The 26,554-nt window shown below is 41.7% G+C and overlaps 1 protein-coding gene across 4 annotated transcripts in view; it reads right to left on the reverse strand.

The window, feature by feature from the left end:
* The window catches only part of LOC125458903 (mucin-2-like), a 111,099-nt gene that overhangs the window by 44,513 nt on the left and 40,032 nt on the right, over positions 1-26,554 (reverse strand). For all 4 annotated transcript variants that reach the window (XM_048544730.2, XM_048544729.2, XM_048544726.2 and 1 more), the window contains 2 exons: positions 7,671-7,754; positions 3,356-3,460 (listed from right to left, as the gene is read on the reverse strand). In XM_048544730.2, coding sequence (XP_048400687.1) covers positions 3,356-3,460; positions 7,671-7,754 — 189 coding nt within the window. The remainder of the gene's footprint in view (positions 1-3,355; positions 3,461-7,670; positions 7,755-26,554) is intronic.

Raw genomic sequence — 26,554 nt, forward strand, 5'->3', positions numbered from 1 at the left:
ACAATAGTGAATCAGTTACAATTACATAAGTAAATAAATTCAAAGCGGAGACAGTTAAGGAGGTATGATGAGAATCAATTATAAAATGAATTTTACGAAATTCTGTCATCGGCTATTGATGTGCCATAATAGTAATAATGGAGCATTACACTGCTGACGGTGTTTTTTTATTTTTGACTTGTCTGCCTTCAAGTAGATTTAAGCGATCCCACAGTATTAATTTGTTAATATTGATTGCTCAACAAACAACTGATATAAAAATAGCAAATACCAGAAATACTCAACAAGTCCAGCAGCATCTGTAGAAAGAGAAACAGTAGATATTTCAATTGACTTTTCATCAGAAGCAGGAAATAAATTAGAGATATTAAATGTTTAAGAATGAAAAGAAGGGCCGGGAAAGGAACAAGCCAGGAAAAGAACAAAAGGAAAAGTCTCTGATAGGGTGGAGAGGCGTAGATATCAGATGAACAAAGAATAATGTTGCAAGGTAAAATGGGTGCAGGAATTGAATAAACCAAGAAACCATATTGCGTCCATAAGAACATAGAACATTACAGCACAGTACAGGCCCTTCGGCCCTCGATGTTGTGCCGACCTGTCATACCGATCTCAAGCCCATCTAACCTACACTATTCCATGTACGTCCATATGCTTGTCCAATGACGACTTAAATGTACCCAAAGTTGGTGAATCTACTACCGTTGCAGGCAAAGCATTCCATTCCCTTACTACTCTCTGACTAAAGAAACTACCTCTGACATCTGTCCTGTATCTTTCACCCCTCATTTTAAAGCTATGCCCCCTCGTGCTTGCCGTCACCATCCTAGGAAAAAGGCTCTCCCTATCCACCCTATCTAACCCTCTGATTATTTTATATGTTTCAATTAAGTCACCTCTCAACCTTCTTCTCACTAATGTAAACAGCCTCAAGTCCCTCAGCCTTTCCTCATAAGACCTTCCTTCCATACCAGGCAACATCCTAGTAAATCTCCTCTGCACCCTTTCCAAAGCTTCCACATCCTTCTTATAATGCGGTGACCAGAACTGTACACAATACTCCAAGTGCGGCCGCACCAGAGTTTTGTACAGCTTCACCATAACCTCTTGGTTCCGGAACTCGATCCCTCTATTAATAAAAGCGAAAACAGTGTATGCCTTCTTAACAGCCCTGTCAACCTGGGTGGCAACTTTCAAGGATCTGTGTACATGGACACCAAGATCTCTCTGCTCATCTACACTACTAAGAATCTTACCATTAGCCCAGTACTTTGCCTTCCGGTTACCCCTACCAAAGTGCATCACCTCACACTTGTCTGCATTAATCTCCATTTGCCACCTCTCAGCCCAGATCTGTAGCTTATCTATGTCTCTCTGCAACCTACAGCATCCTTCGTCACTATCCAAAACTCCATCGACCTTAGTGTCGTCTGCAAATTTACTAACCCAAAGGGAGTAAATAGGAAAGAAGAATCATTAACAGTAACTACTATCTATACACCAAACTAAATAGGGGCAGAGCTAAGGGATCTCTGCACTGAATCCAGAGGGTGAAGGTAGCCAATCAAAAGGTGTTGTTTCTTAAACTTTGGTTTGAGCTTCAACACACCTCCGTTCTGAGGAAGGGTCACGGGATCCGAAATGTTAACTGTTTTTTCCTTCACAGATGCTGCCAGACCTGCTGAGTTTTTCCAATAACTTTGTTTTTGTTCCTGTATTTGGTTTGAGTTTCAACACTTCGAACGCTTTAGAAGGCTAAGGACAGAGAAGTCAGTGTGATAGTGGAACAAATAAGCAAGGTGACTGATGATGGAAGTTTGGGGTCAGGCTTGTAAACTAAATGAAGTGTTTCCAAAAAGTGATCAAATCTACATTAATTCTTCAGTAGAGTAAACTGGATTGAGAGCAGAGCATTAAACTGAAAGATGTACAATAAGTTTTGCTAGGAGGTCATTGATCCATTTGCTGTCCACAGATGCTGTCCAGATATGCTGAGTATTTCCAGCATTTTGTTTTACTTTATTACTATGGATTATGGATAATATGCTATTCCAAGAAATAAAGACACAGAAATCAAGGCAATGACACACGTGAAGTGAAAAATGGCCTGGGAATTTTGGAAATTGGAAACAAAATTGACATTTGAGATCAAGATGGGAACCCGAAGCAGAATTACTAGTTATCACGGCACTGAAAGACATGATGGATAGGGTCTGTGTCGTGCTGAGACAGAAAATGATCTCAATATTGCTCAACAAGTCAGATGAAGCTGGGTCCCATACAGGTTTGTTAAGCAATATATTTTATCATAAGTAGTGTTAAATAAGTTATTCAATGTGTGACCAAGTTTGACTATGTGAAGAAGTGTGGTGGTGGATTGAAATTGATTGGGCCTCTGTTCAAGGAAGAAATGGTCAAAACTCACAACACCAGGTTATAATCCAACAGGTTTATTTGAAGACACAAGCTTTCAGAGTCTTGATCCTTCTTCAGGTGTCAAAGAGAGAGGTGGTATCGGACACAGACTTTATAAGCAAAAGATCAAAGTGTCTTAGAACTGCTGTGAATGTATTGAACATACATAAGATGGCTGTTCAATCTTTAATCAGTTAGAAAGGATTAATGAGCAAACTCCCCTGAGTTCTGGGACTCTTTTTGCTTGATATTTTGCTTATAAATTCTATGTCTGATGCCACCTCTCTGACTCCTAAAGGAAGAGCAAGACTGAAACCGTGTCTTCAAATAAACCTGTTGGACAATAACCTGGTGTTGAGATTTTTGACCTTGCCCACCCCAGTCCAACACTGGCACGTTCACATCAAGGATGAAATGAAAAGGTTTCACACCATCCTGATAGGGGATGTAGGCATGAGAAGAATAAAAACATTATTGTTGAAAAGATGACATTTAGGGTCAGGAAACTAAAAACTGTAAGTGTGGCAACAGAGTGAGAGGAGTCACATATATAGATGAGATCAACAAGGGAAGACAGGAAAAGAATGAAAACAGATGATCTGATATTTATTTATTGCTGTCTAAGACACCTGTTGCACACCAATTTATTGTGAAAATTCCTGAAAGACAACAATTACTATTTTATTGGCTATAAAGCACATTGGATGTAATGAGGCCTCGAAAGGTGCTCATGAATTGCAATTTCTATCTTTCCTTTTTGTTAGGTGTCCATAGTTACAATTTGGACAAGCAGCAGGAAGCATGGAACATGGCACTACGCAGTTCATGATCTTTTTCCACAGCTATTACATCAAAATTCTCAGATGATAGAACTCCTAATGGTAATTCAACCCAATATTAGTCAAAGTGTAAGCAAAATTAAGTTGAATAACAGTCTCACCTCTATGTACTTGTGGCCAAGCAACTGCTCTGAAACCATCAAAAGGTTCATTCCTCCTCAGTATTCTTTTTCCTTTTCGCTTTTTCGTTCTATGTTTCAGCTGATCTACAATGTACAATCGGCATGCCAAAAGACACAAAATTTCATCACAAAAGCTTAATTGTACAAATTCATTTTCCATCGTTAAATATATAATACATCTGTAATAATATTGCCTTTAAATGTTATTTTAAAATCTCAACAAACGGCAGGAATTGATAATTATTCAACATGTAAAATTTTGCAATCATGAAATATAGGAAGGGTCACCAGACTCAAAATGTTAACTGATTTTTCCTTCACAGATGCTGCCGGACCTGCTGAGCTTTTCCAGCAACTTCTGTTTTTGTTCCTGATTTACAGCATCCGCAGTTCTTCCGGTTTTTATGTGAAATCTTAACAGGTCTAGTTAAAATGTCTATTTTCACTGTTTCAGTGAAGGTTATTTTAAACTGCCTTGCCTAAAGTGGTGCAGATAAAAGGGTTGTATGTGATTTTAGTGTTCCATGGTATCAGCTGCCAAATGTAGCTATAGCAACATGATGATAGCATTTTTCAGGAACAGTGCAGAAATTTGCTAGAGATCATAGGTTACTGACATGGCTCTTTGGAAACAGAAATAAGCACAAGGTCTGTTTCCTTAAATGGGATAGAGGTGTTCAGGCAGAATATTCCAGAAAATCATTCATACTTAAGGATTTTCTACCTGTTAATTGACAGATTAGCAATAAGTTGCTCCCCTCTCCTGTGTCTCAAATTCAAGAAAATGTAGCTGCTTGCTGGGGTTACGAGGTCATGGAATCATCCCTGGGGTCTCCTTGAATTTTGTTGCTAACAAGCTTTTGCAAGTGCTAAAGAGAAAACTGACCTTGAACACTGCAGATCTAAAATTAATCTCACCTCACTATTTTCATACCGACAACGGGGCTACGCTCTGAAAGCTTGTTTTCAAATAAATCTGCCAGACTATAACCTGGTGTCATGTGATTTCTGACCTTGTCCACTCTAGTGGAACACCAGTACCTCTACATTCATATTTTTTAACCAATTACCCTCATTTTGGCTTTGTAGCCTGAATTATTTTGTTATTTAACCTCTCCTTCTCCTTCACCTCCACCTTATCACAGATTTTGCCTTTCATTTTTCCTCCCTCTTTCTCTTTCATTTATTCAAAATCTATTGTACTTGTTTTTCAGTTCTGATGAAAGATCATTGACCTGAAATGTTAACTCTCTCACCACAGATGCACCCAGATACGCTGAACATTTCCAGCCTTATCTAATTTTATGTCCAACATTTTATTTCCCTTTAACACAAAACATGATCAGTGTAATCTCCTGCACATTGTTTAGTTGCTCAAGATGTGGGAGAAGAACTTCAGATACCTTTTCATAAATTCCCTGGATTTTTATGTCTTCTTGGAGATTCAGTGCCTGTGTGGGGTGGGGAATGATTTACACAGCCCAACATTATTGTATGTTTGTTTTTATTAAGCATGCATACCAATCAGTATTCTCGTCAGTTGCTCAATGGTAATCTTTATGTTTAGTCAATGGATACTCAACTTGTAGGTTTTTGTATCATTGTTCCATTGCACCCACAGATGTAGCCTAGGCAGACTTGCCAAATCCACTGTTATTGGGTGGCTGCACCCAGCAGTTGTGGTCAGTCTGGCAATAGTTTGAAAACTAATACTGCCAACATAGGAGATGGGTGGACAAGCAGCAAGGCAACAAAGTCAAAGCGGGTTCTGGTTAATAGTGTCCCCTGTAAAACATTCTGCCTCAGGCCCTCAATAGTTATGCCACATGATTGTTTGACCACTAGCAGTGGCATGAGGATTGATGTCTTGGTTGACTTTGACTAAGGGTAAGTTTGGAATAGAGTAGTCACTTAGCAGTAGCAAAAACAAAATTGCTGGAAAAGCTCAGCAGGTCTGGCAGCATCTGTGGAGGAGAAAACAGAGTTAACGTTTCGGGTCCGGTGACCCTTCCTCAGAACTGAGTTCTGAGTTCTCAGTTCTGAGGAAGGACCACCGGACCCAAAACGTTAACTCTGTTTTCTCCTCCACAGATGCGGCCAGACCTGTTGAGCTTTTCCAGCAACTTTGCTTTTGTTCCTGATTTACAGCATCAGCAGTTTCTTTTGTTTCTTACTTAGCAGTGGCATGCCTGTTCGAATGAATTTCTTGATGTTATAGGGAGGGGAACAATGTTGACCAGGACTGCGAAGCAAGGCAGCCAAGTTAATTGAAGACCGCCCATGCTGACGTGTAATGTTGAGTTAAGCAGCAAGTTAATACATTAAGTGTAGGCAAATGGGTACTGTAGCAGAGCATTTAGAAAGCAGTGGCAGGATCAGATAGAGACAGCATGGATTTATGAAAGGGAAATCATGCTTGGCAAATCTGTTGGAATTCTATGAAGATATAATTAGTAGAGTTGGCATGGGAGAGCCAGTCAATGTAGTATATTTGGGCTTTCAGAAAGCGTTTGACAAAGTCCCATGCAAGAGATTAATGTGCAAGATTAAACTGCACGGAATTGGGGCAAGTGTATTGAGATGGATAGGAAACTGCTTGGCAAAAAGGAAACAAAAGTCAGGAATTAATAGTTCCTTTTCAAATTGGCAGGCAGTAACAAGTGGAGTGCCACAGGGATCGGTGCTGGGACCCCAGCTATTCACAATATATATTAATGATTTGGATGAGGTAACAAATCTCAAGTTTGCAGATGATACCAAGTTAGGTGGGAGGGTGAACTGTGACGAGGATGTAGAAATCCTCCAGCATGATCTTGACAGGTTGGATGAGTAAGCAAATCATTGGCAGATGCAATAGAATTTGGATAAATGTGAGGTTATTCACTTTGGAAGCAAAAACAAGACAGCAGATTACTACCTGAATGGCTGTAAATTGGGAGAGGGGAATGTGCAGTGGGACCTAGGCATCCTTGTGCACCAGGTTCTGAAGGTAGGCATGCAGGTGCAGCAGGAGATAAAGAAGGCAAATGGTATGATGGCCTTCATTGCAAGAGCTTTCGAGTACAGGAGCAGGGATGTGTTGTTGCAGTTATACAGGGCCTTGGTGAGACCACACCTAGATTATTGTGTGCAGTTTTGGTTTCATTTTCTGAGAAAGGATGCTCTTGCTATTGAGGAGTGAGGCAAAGGTTTACCAGGCTGATTCTGGGGATGGCGAGTTCAAATTATGAGGACAGATTGACTAGGTTGGGATTGTTTTCACTGGAGTTCAGATGAATGAGGGGGGATCTCAGAGATACTTATAAAATTCTAACAAGGCTGTACAGGATTGATCAGGGAGGATATTCCCAATGGCAAGTGTGTCCAGAACCAGGGTTGATGATTTAGGACAGGGATGAGGAGATATTTCTTTACCCAAAGAGTGGTGAGCCTTTGGAATTCATTACCACAGGAAGTAGTTGATGCCAAAACATTGAATGCATTCAAGAGGCAACTAGATATTAGCAGTTGGGGCATTTGAGATCAAAGGTTAAGGGGAGAAAGCAGGATTAGGCTATTGAGTTGGATGATCAGCCATGAGCGGGGCCGAAGGGCCAAATGGCCTCCTCCTGCTCCTATTTACTATGTTTTTATGTATTAGGTGCAGTTTTCTGCAGTGAATACATAATGGAAATAGCAGAGGTCCTTAGAGTTTGGCCTGTAGTTTCCATGTGAAATTGGCTGGGTTACTGATGATGTGTTAGGAACTGCAGACGCTGGAGAATCTGAGGTATAGACCTGGATGAACACATCAGGCCGAGTAGCATCAGAGGAGCAGGAAGGCTGACATTTGGGGCCTAGACCCTTCTTCAGCATAGGCCCGAACGTCAACTTTCCTGCACCTCTGATGCTGCTTTGCTTGCTGTGTTCATCCAGCTCTATACATTGTTATCTCAGGTTATTGATGAGTTGTTGCAAAATTTGGTTTGTCATCTTCAGGAGCTGAATTTTTATCTATATCAGAGGGGTCTATCAGAATGAGGTAAAGCGTATCTGATTAAATTTTAATCAAACAACTAGTAACCAAAGTAAGTTTCAAATAATGGCAATTATAAAAAAAAAACTAGACTTTAGATGACAATGTTATCCAATTATTTAGTGGCATTTTAAATTGACAGGAAATGTATGGCTGTTGATGAGGCAGTGATTGAATCCATTATTAAAACTGCTGCAAAGTAAACTTTTCGGATGTCACTATCACATCCTTGTTTATCAACTACAAGCAAGGGAACTGAGAGGTAGTTATCATTCTAACCTTCTTCTGTTGCCTGCTGGAAGTTCTTTATGACCTCCTGTATCTTCCTCTCATCAGGGTCTTGTAAAGGTATTTCATCGTAATCTATTTCACCACAGAAATGATTACAGAATGTCAAGAACCGATTCAAATCTAAATAATTTTGTCACGTTATATATTCAACAAGCTTTTATGGATCACATGTTAAGTCAAATATCCTTCTGCTCAGATGGACATTAAATTCTAAGAGGACTACCTGCAGATAAGTATAGTGATCTCCTATTGCAAATGTCATCATTATTATCTCGATCAGCAGCAGTTATTTATTCCCATTTCCTTATTCATTCTTTCTCAATTTTCAGTTCTTCCCTTTCAAGAATATATCCAATTCCTTTATAAACAGTTGAGTACTTTAGTTGAAATTAGACTTTTTGGCAGTTATTTGCTTTTCACTTATCATCCAACATGTGAATTTAATTGTCCTGAATACAGCAGGCCAGTCACAGAGTGTTCTTGTGCTGTAATGGTAGTGGTGTTACCTTTAAGCCTGGAGATCCATGTTTAAGTCCTACCTGCTCAAAAGATGTGTCATAACATCTTTAAACAAGTTGATTGGAAAATAAATAAGTCAATCACACATCATTGGAGAGCATAATATCTGGCCACAAGATTTCAATGTCATTTTCTAATCTAGTTCCGAATAGCTTTTAATCTATATTGAGTTGCTAAGCAACACTTTAATAATCTTACTTTCCACTTTAAGATCACAGATGTGCAATTCTATGGGGAATAGAAGCATGAGGCTATACAAAATACAATTTATGACAATAGGACAGATATGTGAAATTTAATGTTCCCTTTAAGTCCAAAAATATACTTAACGTGCCTCTCTCCGATCATTTATAACTTATTAATTTGGAACAGTTTACATTTTTGCTGGATCTTGAATGCATTTTTTATTCACATATTCCCTTGGTTCAAAAGATCAAAAGCCATCAGAAATAATGTAATGGACTATCATGGCTGAGCTGGCATATCCATTTTCCTGCATTCTCCCCATCATTTCTCAACTGACCAAGAATTTAAGTGTTATCTATCTCAACCTCAAATACACACAACAACTCCCACATTTCTCAGGCAAGGAGTTTCAATGGCTCAACCTATGGAGAAGACGTTCCTCCTCATCTCAGTGTTAAATTGAGACTGTGTCCTCTGGTCCCAGCCTGTCCCATGAGGGGAAACATCCTATCAGCATTGCTCCATCAAGCCCATTAAGAATCCTATGTGTTTCAATAAGATCACCGCTCATTCTTCTCAACTCCAGTGAGTAGGTTCCCAACGTGTTTAGCCTTTGGAAACAGTTCAGAGAAGGTTCACAATGAAATGTTATCTTTCCTTAAATAAGAAGGATCTAGGCCTGAAGCATTAGCCTTCCTGCTCCTCTGATGCTGGTTGGCCTGCTGTGTTCATCCAACTCTACGCCTTGTTATCTCAGATTGTCCAGTATCTGCAGTTCCTACTATCTCTGAAACAATTTTAACTCCACTGTGAAGCCTCTCCTAAGGATGCCTATCCTGAAGAAGAAACCGTTCTCCTTCCGGAAAAACCTCAGTGGAAGATTTTTTCTGATGAAGGGTCTAGGCTTAAAACGTCAGCCTTCCTGCTCCTCTGATGCTGCTTGGCCTGCTATGTTCATCCAGCTCTACACCATGTTATCTCTGCCCTATATTGGTGGAGGTTAGATAGACCTTAGGTTTAGGGTAAAAGTTTGGCACAACATCGTGGCCTGAAGTAAGATAACAAAGTGTGGAGCTGGATGAACACTTCAGGCCAAGCAGCATCTCACGAGCACAAAAGCTGACGTTTCGGGCCTAGACCCTTCATCAGAGAGGGGGATGGGGAGAGGGAACTGGAATAAGTAGGGAGAGAGGGGGAGGTGGAACGAAGATGGAGAGAAAAGAAGATAGGTGGAGAGGAGAGTATAGGTTGGGGGTGGGGGGGGGGTGGGGGTGGGGAGGGGATAGGTCAGTCCAGGGAAGAGGGACAGGTCAAGGAGGTGGGATGAGGTTAGTAGGTAGGAGATGGAGGTGCGGCTTGGGGTGGGAGGAAGGGATGGGTGAGAGGAAGAACAGGTTAGGGAGGCAGAGACAGGTTGGACTGGTTTTGGGATGCAGTGGGTGGAGGGGAAGAGCTGGGCTGGTTGTGCGGTGCAGTGGGGGGAGGGGACGAACTGGCCTGGTTTTGGGATGCGGTGGGGGAAGGGGAGATTTTGAAGCTGGTGAAGTCCACGTTGATACCATTGGGCTGCAGGGTTCCCAAGCGGAATATGAGTTGCTGTTCCTGCAACCTTCGGGTGGCATCATTGTGGCACTGCAGGAGGCCCATGATGGACATGTCATCTAAAGAATGGGAGGGGGAGTGGAAATGGTTTGCGACTGGGAGGTGTAGCTGTTTGTTGCGAACCGAGCGGAGGTGTTCTGCAAAGCAGTCCCCAAGCCTCCGCTTGGTTTCCCCAATGTAGAGGAAGCCACACCGGGTACAGTGGATGCAGTATATCACATTGGCAGATGTGCAGGTGAACCTCTGCTTAATGTGGAATGTCATCTTGGGGCCTGGGATAGGGGTGAGGGAGGAGGTGTGGGGGCAAGTGTAGCATTTCCTGCGGTTGCAGGGGAAGGTGCCGGGTGTGGTGGGGTTGGAGGGCAGTGTGGAGCGAACAAGGGAGTCACGGAGAGAGTGGTCTCTCCGGAAAGCAGACAGGGGTGGGGATGGAAAAATGTCTTGGGTGGTGGGGTCGGATTGTAGATGGCGGAAGTGTCGGAGGATGATGCGTTGTATCCGGAGGTTGGTGGGGTGGTGTGTGAGAACGAGGGGGATCCTCTTGGGGCGGTTGTGGCAGGGGCGGGGTGTGAGGGATGTGTTGCGGGAAATGCGGGAGACGGGGTCAAGGGCGTTCTCGATCACTGTGGGGGGAAAGTTGCGGTCCTTGAAGAACTTGGACATCTGGGATGTGCGGGAGTGGAATGTCTTATCGTGGGAGCAGATGCGGCGGAGGCGGAGGAATTGGGAATAGGGGATGGAATTTTTGCAGGAGGGTGGGTGGGAGGAGGTGTATTCTAGGTAGCTGTGGGAGTCGGTGGGCTTGAAATGGACATCAGTTACAAACTGGTTGCCTGAGATGGAGACTGAGAGATACAGGAAGGTGAGGGATGTGCTGGAGATGGCCCAGGTGGAACTGAAGGTTGGGGTGGAAGGTGTTGGTGAAGTGGATGAACTGTTTGAGCTCCTCTGGGGAGCAAGAGGCGGCGCCGATACAGTCATCAATGTACCGGAGGAAGAGGTGGGGCCTGTACTGTGCTGTTCTATGTTCTATGCTCACAATATTCTAGATGTGTTCTCACCAGCACCTTATACATCTGCAGTCAGACTTGAAATAAGGTCCAAAATTTCCAATTACCTGCTACATCTGTGTAAAAGCTTTCTGTTTTGTGCACAAATTCCCCTAGGTCATTTCGTGTTTCAGCTTTCTGCAGTTTTTTCTGCCCATTTAAGAAATATTCTGTTCTTTTATTCTCCCTTCCAAAATGAACAACTTCACATTTCCCACATTATACTCCATTTGCCAACTTCTTGCCCACTTACTTAACCTATCAATAGTTCTCTAAACAGTCTGTATCCCTCTCGCAAGCTCTCTTTCTACCGATTTTTGTGTCAAGTGCAGATTTGACTACAGTACATGAATTTTCTTCCTCCAAATCATGAATATATATTGTAAACAGCTGCAGTCTCAGCACTGATCCCTGTGGAAACCCCAATGTTCACATGTTACCACTTTGAAAAAGAACCCTTTATCCCCAATTGCTGTTCCTGTCCATTGGCTAATTCTCTATTCATGCCAATATGTTACCTCCAATACCAGGGGCTGTTATGGCACCTTTTGTGAGCTGTCTTTTTAAAGCCGTTCTGGAAGTCCAAATTTAACACATGTACTTATTCCACCTCCATTCCCTCTGGTTGTGACATCTTTGAAATTTTCTAATTATCGAGTCAGACAATTTCCCTTTCATGAAGCCAGGCTGACTTGGCATGATTGGATTATGATTTTCCAAATGTTATGCTAAGGAAAGCAAGGAATTTTAGAAAATTACAACCATAACAACTGATACCTCTGTAGCCAACTCTTTTAGGATCCGAGAATGCAAACCAGTCTCATGGGACATGCCTGCTTTTAATTCTCTTGGTTTGTCTAGTACTACTTCTCAAGGTGATGGTGATAGTACTTAATTCCATCCCCATATTCTTTAGCATTAATGTTATGTTTGAAGTAGCTTCCATCATAAAGACTGATGTAAACTGTTTAGCTTTTGTACCATTTCCATGGTCTCCATAATAGTCTCCCCAGCTTCATAGATCAAAGTGAATGTAGGATCCTTAGACTATCTCTTTCTTTTTATACATTAAAAGAATTCGATGGTCAATTTTTATAATCCTCACTACTTTGTCCTTGTAGCATATTTCTCATTATCTTTTTAGTTCTTTCTTGCTGGAGTCTTAAATTATCCCAGTCTTTTCTCCCTCATTAGCTCCATTACACTGCTTTAGGAAACCATCCCTCTTGCACTATGCATTTGTTGTAACTAACCTTTCCAATTTGTTTGATCCAATCAACATGAAGATTAAAGTTACCCATAATTATTGCTCCATTCTTCTCACACCCTCCATTCTTTGTTGATTTGCAGCCTTTCCTACAGTGTGTGGACTACTACGAATGTCTTCTTTCCCTTGCTGTATATTTAGCCCTCTCCGATTAGTCTCTATCATTAGTTCGTAGATTGTCTTTCAACAACTGTCCTCATTTTATTCCTTACTAACAGTGCTCCCCCACCACCTTTTCCATTCCTCCATCTCTCCAAAAGGTCAAATATCCCTGAATGTTAAGCTCCTGGTTTTGATTTACTAACAACCATGTTTCCATAATGACTACAAGTTCATATTGTTTAACTTTGATTTGCACCATCAGTTCATCTACCTAATTCCAAAAGCTTTTCGTGTTAAGGCCCAAAGCCTTAAGTTTGTTCGATCATGGAACTTCCCTACGTTTAGGATCTTTGTTGCACTACAACATTTATACATTTTGTCCCTTCCTTTCCTTTTTCAATAATCAACCCCATTACTATCCTGCAATCCGAGTTTCTCCTTTACCTTTGATTTTCTAATTTTCCATGCAATTGAATCTCTCCCCACTATTTAGTTTAAATCTCTAGTTAGATGATTTGCCAGTACAGGTGCCAAATCAATCTTTGAGCCATGCATTTACCTCTTTAATCTTATTAACACTATGCCAATTATCTCATGGCTCAGGAAATAATCCAGAGATTTTATTACCTTTTTAGTTCTGTTTTCTTAAATTTAGCTACTCATATTCTCTTAACAAAATCTCTTTCCTTTTTTTAATGCTTTCATTGGTACCTATGTGAAGAATGACAACTGGATTAATTCCTCTCACTCCAAGATTCCCTGCAGCCCAGACAAAATATCCTGAATCCAGGCACCAGGCAGGGAAAGCCATCTTTTGGACTTAACCCTGGCTACAGGGCCCCATCCTCCCTACAGCCACCCAGGAAGCAAGAATCTCAAGCTTGTTAGACAAGTTCAGGGGCTGAGGCTCCTTCAGCACTATCTCCTGGATCCCTGTACTTGTCTGATTCATAGTCTCATCCTCCTGACCCTGACCAAGTTCAAGATAGTTAATCAAGGGTGTGTTACTGCTTCCTAAATCACAGCATCCAGGTCACATTCCTCCTCCTTGAGGAGTCACAGTATTCGAAGTGCAGACTTCAGCTCAGCAACTGATGCAGAGTGCCTCAAGTAATCAATACTTGCTACAGATGTGGTCATAATGAATAATAAATAATGGAGTCCACCAGTTCCCACATCATTCAGGTGAAACACATCATACAGGTCCAACACATAAGACCCTGCATCTTTACTTTATTTACTTAACTTTTTTTTAAAAACAAATTTTTGTATAGGTCTTTCAGTTTCTAATCTGCAAAATATTTCTCCTGTTTACAGTTATATCCTTGAATTTTATAGCCTCTCCCAATACTGACATCTTCTGTCACACCATTTAATCCTTTTCTTCATTGATCCCAGAAGATGTTTCAACTCCCCTTCAATTTCAAGCTATTTCAACAAAAATCCCATAAGGAGAATTTATGGACTCCCTTTTCATTTGATCTCTCCCTCCTACTCACCCATTCTCCATGACTATCCAATCCCCATGCTCAAACCCTCACTCCCTAAAATCCATCCACCACATACGAGGCAAAAGTCAGGAATGTGATGGATTACTCCACTTATCTGGATAAGTGCTGCTCCAACACCCAAGAAGCTTAAATAAAACAAAGAACCATGGAGGCTGGAAATCTGAAATAAAAGCAGAAATTGCTGGAGAAACTTAGGTCTGACAGTATCTAGAGAGGGAAAGCAGAATTACTGTTGAGTCCAGTGACCTTTCTTCAGTTCTGCTGACCTGCTGAGTTTCTTCAGCAATTTCTGTTTTTGCCCTAAGAAGCTTTATGCTTTGCAACAGGTTTGAGTACAAGAGCAAGAATGGGTTGTTGCAGTTATACAGGGCCTTGGTGAGACCACACCTAGAATATTGTGTTCAGCTTTGGTCTCCTTTTCTGCGAAAGGACTCTTGCTCTCGAGGGAGTGCTGCAAAGGTTACCAGGCTGATTCCAGGATTAGTGAGACTGACGTATGAGGAGAGATTGACTAGGTTGGATTATTTTGGCTGGAGTCACGACAAATGGTGAAGTGGGGGTGGGGGGGGGGAGATGGTGGAGAGGTGAAATCTCAGAAACTTAAAATTCTAAGAGGACTAGATGGGGTAGATGCAGGTAGGATGTTCCTGATGGTGGGTGAGTCCAGAATCAGGGGTCTCAATCTGAGGATTAGGGATAGACCCTTTAGGACGGAGATGAGGAGACATTTCTTCGCCAAAGAGTGTTGATCCTGTAGAATTCATTAACACAGGAAATAGCTGATGCCAAAACATTGAATGTATTCAAGCATTGGCCTGATGTAGCACTTGGGCAAATGTGATCAATGGTTATGGGGAGAAAGCAAGACTAGGCTATTGAGTTGGATGATTAGCCACGACCACAATGGATGGTGGAGGAGGCTGGAAGGGCCATTTGGCCTCTTCCTGCTCCTATCATCTATACAACAAAGAATAAAGATAATTACAGTACAGGAACAGGCCCTTTGGCCCTCCAAGCCTACATCGATGTTCAATAAAGACTGCAGTTATTTGAAACATTCACTCCTCCCACAATGATGGATAATGATTGCATCCAAACTCATGACCTCTTGTGATCTAAAAGGGTATATTAAAAATATCATAAACACCACTTGCAATGATGATATCATAGGTTTTTGGGCACACCAGCTTAGGATCTTGAAAGAGTGAGACTAACACCTGGTGCCCAAAGTCTCTGTGACATTGGGCTGAACTTAACAATCGGGCTAACTATTAGACTTTATTGGCGAAGTGCCTGTTGCTTTAGGTTTTTGGGAGGGGTCCTCACCATGAGGCCTAGTGCAATTTCTTGCCAGATCTTACCAAACATGCATCATTATTATCTGCCTTCCCCTCCCACCATGGCATCCTCCTTATCTGGTTATATCCCCATCTTACCATACACTGTTCCTGGAACAACTTGCCACTAAACCTATTTACAACCATTGCACGTGCATTGTTTTTAAAATGCACTTGTGCACCTGCACTGGAATTGGCTGTCTGGCATTGCTACTAAGCGGCGACATAATGGCACAACAGCCGCAAAACTACACTGTCCCTTGCACATAACAATATTGATGACTCTCTCTCATACATATGACCCCATTCTCTCACCCTAGTTGGTGCTTAACCACCAGGCCACACAGTTTACCTTTGCTTAGCTACATCTTGCGTAAACACCCACCCTAATTCACTGCTACCCTGTCACCAATGCCCATTAAATACCTGCATCTTGTCATTGTCCAGTAGGGTAACAGCATATTTACCCTGTAAATTATTCAATCTTGCATTCACGAAAGGCAAACAAAGGCAGGGAATGCAGCTTGCACTGGATACTATCAGTATCCAGACCCAACTGATTGTCAACTGCCCTCCCAGAGCCTCCATGTCCCCTTTTATCTGAACCTACCCTGACAACTTCATCCCATCCACCCCAATGTGCAAACATATAACAATGAATTTTGCCTCCAATGATCTTCCTTAGCCCCAAGCCTTGACATTACTCTTCAGTGATACCCATTCTGCTTTTCTACAGTGGCTGTTGGAGGCCATGTTCACTGCCAATAACATCCCTCTCATCACCAAATCATGCCTCCAGCGCTGTTTCACGTACCTCCATTCATTTTGAAATTCATCCTACCACTATCCCTGTCCTGACATCTATACATGCCTCTGCTTCCCCCTCCCAGCCCTGATCCCCTCTTCGCTTTTGATAGTAAAACTCACTGATTGTCTCTACAGGCCCAACCTTGTGCCCTCAATGCACAACATAGAACCTTCGAATTGTATTTATCCAGACCTTTGATGGACACTGATGTCTAGCCCCTAGATTCCTTACCACTGCCTTTACAGCTTTGATGGACAATATGCAATTCCTACGACTGCTTATGATGACCAATTGGACTGACCTTGCAATACAGGGAGTAGTCAGACATATTTTTCGATCATGCCCCGCCTGAGTGGATGACTGAATGTGACCAACCCCTGAACTGTGTGCGGACTGTGTCTGTGATTCTCTGACTGACACTAGGCACCCTTGAGTGGACTGAGGATAAGCTTCATCCACTTTCTGACATGGCCATTTAGTTGAATAAATATGTAATGTGTTTGCCATGCAGGCAGGTGGCATATGCTGTCAGTGATAGCTTGATGTAGGTGTCATAGAGTAAGACCCTGGGCAGATGTCTACTGTCCAGCAGCCTAACAAGCAAAACAGCCTGTTAGTACAGCAAGACTGTTAGCTTTTGGTTCTGATCGAAATTCTAACATACAAAACAGGTATAGCAATGGTAAGGCAATGCTGACAGCATGCAGGTTGCTGCTAGACTGAGTGCTGAGAGCAAGGGAGCAGCCCTGAGATGCAGCCTTGTCAAACATGAGCTAGCTATCTGTGCACTCAAGTGTCCTTGCACAAAGTGTCCCTTAATGCTAAATGCTGGTGAGCACTGCAATGTGAATCTAGTCTACGCTTCCTGTGTCCTGCAAGTGAATTGGAGATGTCAGGAGTCGGCAATTGTCGGGATCTCAATGTCCATGGACAAAGGGTGCTTTTGGCTGGTGCCTGGGGGTAGTTCCCTGAGCTGCTGTTGGGAGTTGAGTGACATGATGAACTTCATAGGTAGGGCTGCGTTGAAGTCACCAGGTAGGCTCTGACCTCCAAGTTGCTGATTCTTAACTGCTAGATGTTTGGCTATTTTGGTGAGAGAGGAAGCTAAATATTAATGAGGTGAATCGTGCTATTAATATTGTGTTTTATAAGATTTAATCCCCCTTAGAAGGGCAATTTGACACAAACTAGCGAGAACCATGCCGCCTAAAATGTGTAAAAGAAGCAACAAGTTGCTCCAAACGTCAACATCGACCTTGCTGGATGTTTCAAGTGATTCTGCCACAAGTCTTGCCATAACCCTTGTTATTCAAACCCCTCTAAGATTTAGCCCAAGTCTATCATATCAAAACATCTTGTAACTAGTTGCTAACATGCAATAAGCTATTCCTTGTTAACTAAAAAGAGACTCTTCCAGTTAAACAAGAAGTGATCTTCCGCTACCACACCAGGCCAAGGAGGCCCTGGCATTTCCTACACTTGAAAAGGAAGGTGGCAGCAACTTTTATCTTCAGCAACAGCTCATTTAGCGAGCTGGCTAAGGTCATACTACAACTACTATGTGTAAGGTCTCCAAGTGACACAACATCCTGACTTGGAACTATATAACTGCTCCTTCACTGTCACTGCATCAAAATCCTGAGCCTTCCTTTCTAACAAAAGCACATTATACAAAGCACATGGCCTGCAGTAGTTCAAGAAACAGGTCATATATACTTTTTCCTAGGAATTTGGGGATGGGTACTAAATGCTGACCCTGCCAGCAATATCCATATTCAAGAAATGAGTTTAAAATAGTCCACTCCTGACCATCTTTCCTAATCTTCCTTTACTCCTTTGGCTTCTTCCACCCTTAAACCCCTCTTCACCTTCTCGCCCTGCTTCCCCTGAATGCTGTACATTCAGAACAGGTCTGAAACTTACTTTTTTTTTGCAGTTACATTTAATTTTTGAGAATAAGAGAATATTAAATAAACCAAAATGCACCTCTGTTTTGAATTAAAAACAAAATCAATAATAAGCTTGGTGTTTACCTAGTGCTGGAACTACTGGAAGTGTTGACATTTCTAGCATCTGCTCACCAAAGTCTCCAAAAAGTGCTTCTGCATGGACATTACAAAGAAACTCTTGGTTTACAAAATCGAAATCTGATAATCCATTACAAATTTTAGACATTTAGTGGGCTACACTGTAATTCCTAAGGCACTGCCACCAGGAAAATACTTTTAAAAATGTCAATGTTTGCTTATGATACCTGTTCACCTGCAAGTCAAATTGTGATCAGTATTTACCAAAAGGCTAAGGAAACATGGCATGTCTAGAAAGAATCTTATTAATTTTTTTATAGATTCACCAAAGAAAGTATTTTATCCAGATACACCAAGGCTTTATGGCGACTGCTCTGCCCAGGACTATAAGAAATTACAGGGAGTTGTGAACACAGCCTAGACCATCATGCAAGCCAAATTTCCATCCATTGACTCCATCTATACTATTTGCTGTCTTTGAAAGGGATCCAACATAATCAAAGTTGCCTCCCATTATAATCTCTTCCAACTTCTGTTGTTGGGCAGAAGATACAAAAGCTTAAAACACACGTACCAACATATTCGAGGACAGCTTCTTCTCCACTGTTACCTTATTTCTGAATGAACGTCTCAAATTTAACACTGACCTTACACTTTGTGTGCCTTCTTTGCAGCCATAACATTGAGTTCCTCACTCTGTTCTATTACCTTTTTGCACTTATGATCTGCCTATACTGCACACAAAACAATCCTTTTCACTGTACCAAGGTGCATGTGACAATAATAAATCAAAGTTTACAGGATGAAATGCCTGATACAAATTCTTCAATGCAAAACCCATTATGGTACCTGGCAGAAATTTGCATCAGATGCTACATGATTCACATGCAATGTCTTGACATTCAATTTCAATTCACTGAATGGAATGGAAGATCAAGGGCAGCTAATCTGATACTGCCCATTTTGTAGCAGCTCCTGAAACAAATTTCCACTCCACTGAGTTTTCAATAAGGACATGCCTTTTCTGGCATGACTGGCTGTTCACCGCCTATGCATCGTACATATGTAAACTCTGCAGTTATTTATGTGGCAGTGAGAGGAAAAGAACATGCCTGAAGAAAATCTGCTGTAAGCAGTTGTCCTAGAGTCGGGGTAAGCATTTCTGGCATCCGATATCGTTACTTGGAAAGCTTGACTCATTCAATTCTGTTGTTGAAGATTTGGCCCAGTATGTGGCAAGAATGTGATTTCTTTTCCAGGTAACTGGTATTAGGGCGGGTGAAAAGCAACAGCTAATTCTTCAGACTACTTGTGGACCTACAACATTTTTGGATATTAGGAGCTAACTTCCCCTGAGCCGCCAGATACTAAAATCTTTCAAGAGTTGATGGATTTAGTACAGGAAAATATTACCCTAAACCTCCTTTAGTTCTGAGATGCTATCAGTTTTATTTGGCTGTTTCAGAACCAGGGGAATCTGTATTGGGATATTTGACGAGGTCAAGACAACTGGCAGAGGCATGTGATTTTGGGCTAACCCCGAACGAGATGCTGAGACCCTGTTTGGTATGCGGGATTAATGATGTAACTATGCAAAAGTGCCTACTAACTGAAGCCCAACTGAACTTCAAACAGGCACTACAACTGGCATTGTCATTAGAAAAAATGGAGCAAGGGAGCTAAAAGCCATTCAATGGAAGTGGACACCCTTATCTGTCTGACTGAGCTTGCAGGAATGCCACTTGAATGTAGGCAGAGACTCATGCAGGGAATATCCTGAGCAGAGGGGCCCTAGGTTTTGCACACCCCCACAATGAAACCAAGTGTCGGCCAAATGGCTAAAAGGTTTTACAGGAAGGACTAAGGGCTATCCAAGGGGCCAAGTCCACTTTACACATTGCCTCGGAAGCTATTCCACTATTTTGCAAGCTCCCGTATAAGCAAAAGTAAAGGTGGAAATCAGGAGGCTGGAAAGTGAAGGAATCAAACCAGAGACGTTTTTGGCATGGGCAGCACCAACCGTACCAGTGGTAAAGAGACAGAAGGAACTGCAGATGCTGGACAATCTGATATAACAAGGTGTAGAGCTGGATGTACACAGCAGGCCAAGCAGCAACAGAGGAGCAGGACGCCTTCTGGGGTCTAGGCCCGAAACGTCAGCCTTCCTGGTCCTCTGATGCTGCTTGGCCTGCTAGGTTCATCCAGCTCCACACCTTGTTATCTCTGTACTAATGGTAAAGACTGACAGCTCGGTTTGTCTTTGTGGGAATTTTAAGCAAATGGTAAACCATTTACCACTGCTATATAAGTGCCCAATCTCTCTCACAGAGGAATTGAATGCAAAACTGGCAGGGGAAGCTAGCCTCCACAAAGCTGGACATGTGCCATGCCTACCTGCAACTGTGACCAAATGTGGAGTCCCAGGACTATGCCACAATTAATCCCCTCTAAATGGCTTGTGCCAAGATACAAGACTGCCATTTCACGTTTCATCTACTTGCTGAAATTGCGACCCCTACTTTAGATTCCTCCTTGAGGGGAAATATTCTCAGTGGCTACCTGCCAACACTCCCTCAGGCAATTCTCCTTCAGAATCTGATATACTTCAAAAGATCACTGCTCAACCCCATAAACTCCAATGAGTACAGGCCCACACTGCTGAAGTTTTCTTCATAGGGCAACCCCTTCATCGCAGAAACAGTGTAGCAAACCCTTTCCTGAATGCCTTTAATGTAATTGTGCATCTTCTTAAATGAAGGCATCCATACTATACACAGAAATGGGGGAGGGGAAGGTGGTTCTGAGATAAATAGGGAGGGAGGGGGAGGAGGATAGAAGATGGATAGAGGAGAAGATAGGTAGAGAGGTGACAAACAAGTCAAAGAGGCGGGGATGGAGCCAGTAAAGGTGAGTGTAGGTGGGGAGGTAGGGAGGAGATAGGTCAGTCCAGGAAGGACGGACAGGTCAAGGGGACGGGATGAGGTGATAATCTTCACTGTCCACTATACCACCAATTTTGGTGCCATCCACAAACTTACCAATCATGCCTCCTTTATCATCCAAATCATTTACTTAAATGACAAAAGTGGACCCAGTCAAAATTCCTGTCAAACACCAGTGGTCATCTGCCTCCAGTCTGAAAAAAAAACCCTTCACCACCATCCTGTCTCTTACTATAAGGAGACTTTCATAGCCAAATAGCAAGCTCATCTTGAATCCCATGTATTCCAATCTTGGTTTACCATGCAGAATTTTATTAAAGGCTTTGCTAAAGTCTATGTAAATGACATCAACCACTCTGGCCTCAGGCTTTTGGTAACTGCCTCAAAAAAAACCTCAGTCAAGTTTGAAAGACAGTATTTCCTTCGTGCAAAATCATGCTATCTCTAATCACTCCTGATTAAACGTAAATTCTATCTTTGAGAATCACCTCCAACTTACTCGTCACCGGTGTCAAACTCACAGGCCTGTAGTTTTAGGCTTCTCCTTACAGCCTCTCTTAAATAAAGACATAATATTTGCCAAACATTATCAATATGAAATCTTCCTACTAGAGAAGGAACAAAACTTGACCTCCTCTCGGGAAATAAGGCAGGGCAAGTGACTGTTCGAAGGGGACCCTTTGTTATTAGTGGTTACAATTCTATTAGTTTTAAAATATTTATAAAAAAGCATAAGCCTTCCATAAGTTCATTAAATGGAACAGTTACCTGAAACTTTAAAGAGATTCTGGGAAGTGATAAGGCACATGCCCACAGTCTCAATGATTTAAGTGCATACAAAAGTGGTTAGTCAGTTTAAGGAAATAAACAGAATATTAATTGTGGGCAAATTTACATAGAGACATATCAAATATCTAGAATGAGTAATCAAGTGACTTTAAAAAAAGTGGGCCATCTTAGAATAAGAGCAAACAATGTAAGTTGTGCCTAAATATTTGATTTCTGTTTTAAAATATCATAAGATTATGTTCCATGGACTACGAATCTCTATAGATCTCTGGAATTTGATATGGTGGTAATAGTTAATGTTGCAAAATTGGACGAGACAAAGTAATCAAGGATGGAGACTGGTGGCAGAGGCAAAAAATTTAGAATAATAGGTTGAAGTGGTAATTCAGGTTAAAATGTTAGAAGAGTGAAAAAGAGGTTTATATGAGATCATAAAACTGATAGCTTTCTCTTGGTGATGTTGTGTCTTTGTATTTCTTTATAAAAAAGATTCAATTGGTGATAAAGCCACTACCCGAAGAATTGGGACTATAGCATAAATAAAACTTCATAGATCATTGCATAAGATCATGTGGGAGTCCAGAATGCATGGCATCTTCTTGGGGCACTGATGCAAATGTGCAAAAGTGAATGTTATCTTGGAGGTGACAAACATGAGATGGTAAAAAACATGCACTGAAGAATGGGTCTCTGACGTGTATACCTACTTGACAAAAGGATTAGTGTGGCTTGGATGAGCACAAAAACGTAGTTTAAACAATAAGACATTGACGCAAAATCCGTAGAGAAATTGAATTGAAAATGATGGATGTAGTACTAGTGAAAGGGATGTTAAAAAATTGCTACCAAAAAAGAAAGTGTGATTGGTTATTATGTCAAAATGTTACAGAAATAAAAGAATCCCTGGAGCAGCAAATAGGCTGCAAACCCAGCGCAGCGCGGGGAAGAAACCCTGCAGCAGCACATGGGAAGCAGCCCTGGAGTAGCATGCAGGCAGCGTGTCCTGGAGGGAGACTGGTGTGAAGGCATAATCCTTACTTTAACCTTATCTTGGAGCATTGTAAGGTTAACCCCTTCATATTTTCTTATTTTAAATTTATTTTCAACACTGTAATTAAGCAACTATTTTTATTTCTCTGCTGTATCCAGGAATTGTGCCTATGCATTTGTATCTAAGATGTCACCAAAAGACGTCAGACATTGAAAAAGATTTTCACTGTACTCTGATGATGGAGCACTCGTGACAATAAAAGGATATTGTAAATTGAACATGGGTTGTGGGAGGAGTAACAGTCAACTGACTGAAAGGGCCTGTCGGATAACAAACAGATACCCATCTTGAGCATTTGTATGATTAAACCAGTAGGTGGAAATGTAATGTTAGGACAGTTAGTGTATGTGAAAGAAGGCTGAGTTAAGACTTAGGTGGTGAAGGAGTCTGTGGTAAGGGAACCCTAGGAAAAATAAAAGACAGGAATATTAAGTTGAAGGTAAAGCCTGATACATTGTATATTGTAGCTCAAAGGGATACCTGCAATTGGAGGTAGTTATCACTCAATGATACAATTATTCATTAAATTGTCAAGGGAGGAAACATATCAAAGAAGTATCCTCAAGATGGGCACAGATGAAGCGAGCTGGAGAAATTTTGAATCCATGTATAATGTTGTTTCACTGTTATCAGGTAAAGTAATCTGTGGAGAGAGAACTGGAGGATTTTAAAAAAAGCTCAGAAATTAAGGATCCTGTGTTTGGAATGTACTGAATTTTACAGCAAATTGTGTAGATAGATTGACTGAAAAAAAATGTAGACAATATTCTGGTTGCCTCAGTCAGATGGCACAAATTGCTTGTTGCATCACAGCCTTGACTGTACATCAGGGATAGATATGTTTAAGGGTTGATCCCCCAAGGCCACTGTGACCATTAATTTGATGATACACTCTATTGTTATCCCTATCGGTGATGGTTATTTTCCTTGTAGGTGAAATCTTCAGTTGCAGGTTACATATTCTTATTTTAGGTTCTTGTACGTTTATCGTTGATTTGCATCTGCATCTGTAAAATGTGCTATCAAATATCATCGGGGTGGATTGTATAGGATGGGCTGAAGGCCTAAATCTATTGATGATATTCAACAGTTGCATGACCTTGACGTTCACCAACCTGTACGTGTGCTGAAGCTGCCACAACCAATGTAATTTTTCTGTAGTGGTTTTTCTGTGCCTTGCTATTTATTACACTGCATAAGAGACAGAGTTTCATTCCAAGTCACTGGACTTCACCTCCGGCTGGGATAGCGAAAGGTGCCAGGAACAACCTCAGCCTCCAGGCCTGCTGTTGATCGAGGGGTCCCCCATGGGCAGAAGGGCAAGAGGCTTATTCTTTTTTCCTTGTCTTTTTCTTTCTTTTTATTTACATAATAAATGCTCCTTCCTTTTTCGTCTTTTGTTATTACTCAGTAAATGTTCATATTTAAGCAAATTGCTGTTGCCGAGCCTTCTCCTAACTACATTTAACCAAGTTCTGAAAAGAACTACTTGTATACACTCTGTGATACAAGGCAGGAGTGCAGTGAAGGTTTGTCAGGCTACTTCTGGGGATGACGGGACTGATACATAAGGAGATATTGACTAGGTTAGGATTGATTTTGCTGGATTTCAGAAGAATGATGGGCGTTCTCACAGAGACATATAAAGCTCTAACAGGACCAGACAGGGTAGATGCAGGGAAGATATTCCCAATGGCAGGTGTGTCCATAACCAGGGGTCACAATCTGAGGATTTGGGTAGACCATTTAGGACGGAGATGAAGTGACATTTCTTCACCCAAACAGTGCTGAACCTGTGGAATTCATTACCAGAGGAAGTAATTGATGCCAAAACATTGAATGTATTCAAGAGGCGGCTAGATATAGCACTTGAGATGAATGTGATCAAAGGCTACGGGGAGAAAGCAGGATTAGGCTATTGAGTTGGACAAGCAACCATGATCATGATAAATGGTGGAGCAGGCTCAAATGGCCAAATGGCCTCCTCCTGCTCCCTTTTTCTATGTTGCTATGCGTGGAAGTGCAGGAGAAGGGAGAGATACTAAATGAGCATTTTGCATCAGTGTTTACTTTGGAGGAGGATATGGAAGATAGAGAATATGGGGAAATAAATAGCAACATCTTGAAGAATGTCCATATTACGGACGAGGAGGTACTGGATGTCTTAAAACACATAAAGGTGGATAAATCCCTAGGAGCTGACCAGGTGTACCCTAGGACTCTGTGTGAAGCTAAGGAAGTGATTGCCGGGACCCTTGCTAAGATATTTGTGTCATCAATAGTTATAGGTAAGTGCCAGAAAAGTGCCAGTTAGCCAGACATTGGCTAACTTGGTGCCACTATTTAAGAAAGGTGATAAGGAACGGCCAGGGAATTATACACCTGTGGGCCTGACATCCATGATGGGCAAGTTGTTGGAGGGAATCCTGAGGGACAGGATTTACATGTATTTGGAAAGACAAGTACTGATTAGGGATAGTCAACATGGCCTTGTGGATGGGAATTGATGTCTCATGAATTTGACTGAGATTTTTGAAGAAGCAACAAAGAGGGCTGATGAAGGCAAAGTGGTGAATGTGATCGATAAGGGCTTGAATAAGGTGTTCTTCAAGGTTCCTTATGGTGGACTGGTTAGCAAGGTTAGATGAATGGAATAGAGGGAGAACTAGCTATGGGGATGTAGACTGGCTCAAAGATAGTAGATAGACAATGATGGTGGAGGATTGTTTTTCAGACTGGAGGTCTGTGACCAGCGGTGCGCCACAAGAATCAGTGCTGAGTCCACTGCTTTTCATCACTTACATAAGTGATTTGGACGTGAACATAATAAGTATAGTTAGTAAGTTCGCAACTGACACCAAAATTGGAAGTGTAGTAGACAACGAAGATTGTTACCATATCAAAGTGCAATGGGATCTTGATCAGATGGGGCAATAGGCTGGGGAGTGGCCGATGGAGTTAAATTTCGATAAATATGAGATGCTGCAGTTTGAAAAGGCAAATCTGTGCAGGACATATACACTTAATGGTAAGGTCCTGGGGAGTGTTGCTGACAAAGAGACCTTGGAAAGCAAGTTCATAGTTCCTTGAAAGTGGAGTCACAAGTAGAAGGGATAGTGAAGAAGGCATTTGGTGTGCTTGCCTTCATTAGTCAGTGTATTGAGTATAGGAGTTGGGAGGACATGTTGCAGCTGTACAGGACATTGGTTTGGCCACCTTTGGAATGATCTGTGCAATTCTGATTTCCCTGATATAGGAAAAATGTTTTGAAACTTGAAAGGGTTCAGGAAAGATTTACGAGAATGTTGCCAGAGTTGGAGGATTTCACCTACAAGGGGAGGCTGAATACACTGGGGAAAAAGAGATAACAAAGTGTGGAGGTGGATGAACACAGCAGGCCAAGCAGAATCTTAGCAACACTAAGACTCTGCTTGGCCTGCTATGTTCAAGCAGCTCCACACTTTGTTATCACAGATTCTCCAGCATCTGCAGTTCCCATTATCTCTGAACACTGGGGAAAAACAGTCCATGCTGTGCATTTCTATGGCTCCATATAAACACCATGGATACACAAGCAAGTCAGACATTAGGTATTTTGTGGTAAATAACTCATCTCTTGACTTTCTAAAGCTTGTCAATCATCCACAAGGGACAAGTCAGATGTGTGATGGAATACTTCTCA

This window comes from Stegostoma tigrinum, chromosome 15, assembly GCF_030684315.1.
Source record: "Stegostoma tigrinum isolate sSteTig4 chromosome 15, sSteTig4.hap1, whole genome shotgun sequence".
Classification (NCBI taxonomy): Eukaryota; Metazoa; Chordata; class Chondrichthyes; order Orectolobiformes; family Stegostomatidae; genus Stegostoma; species Stegostoma tigrinum.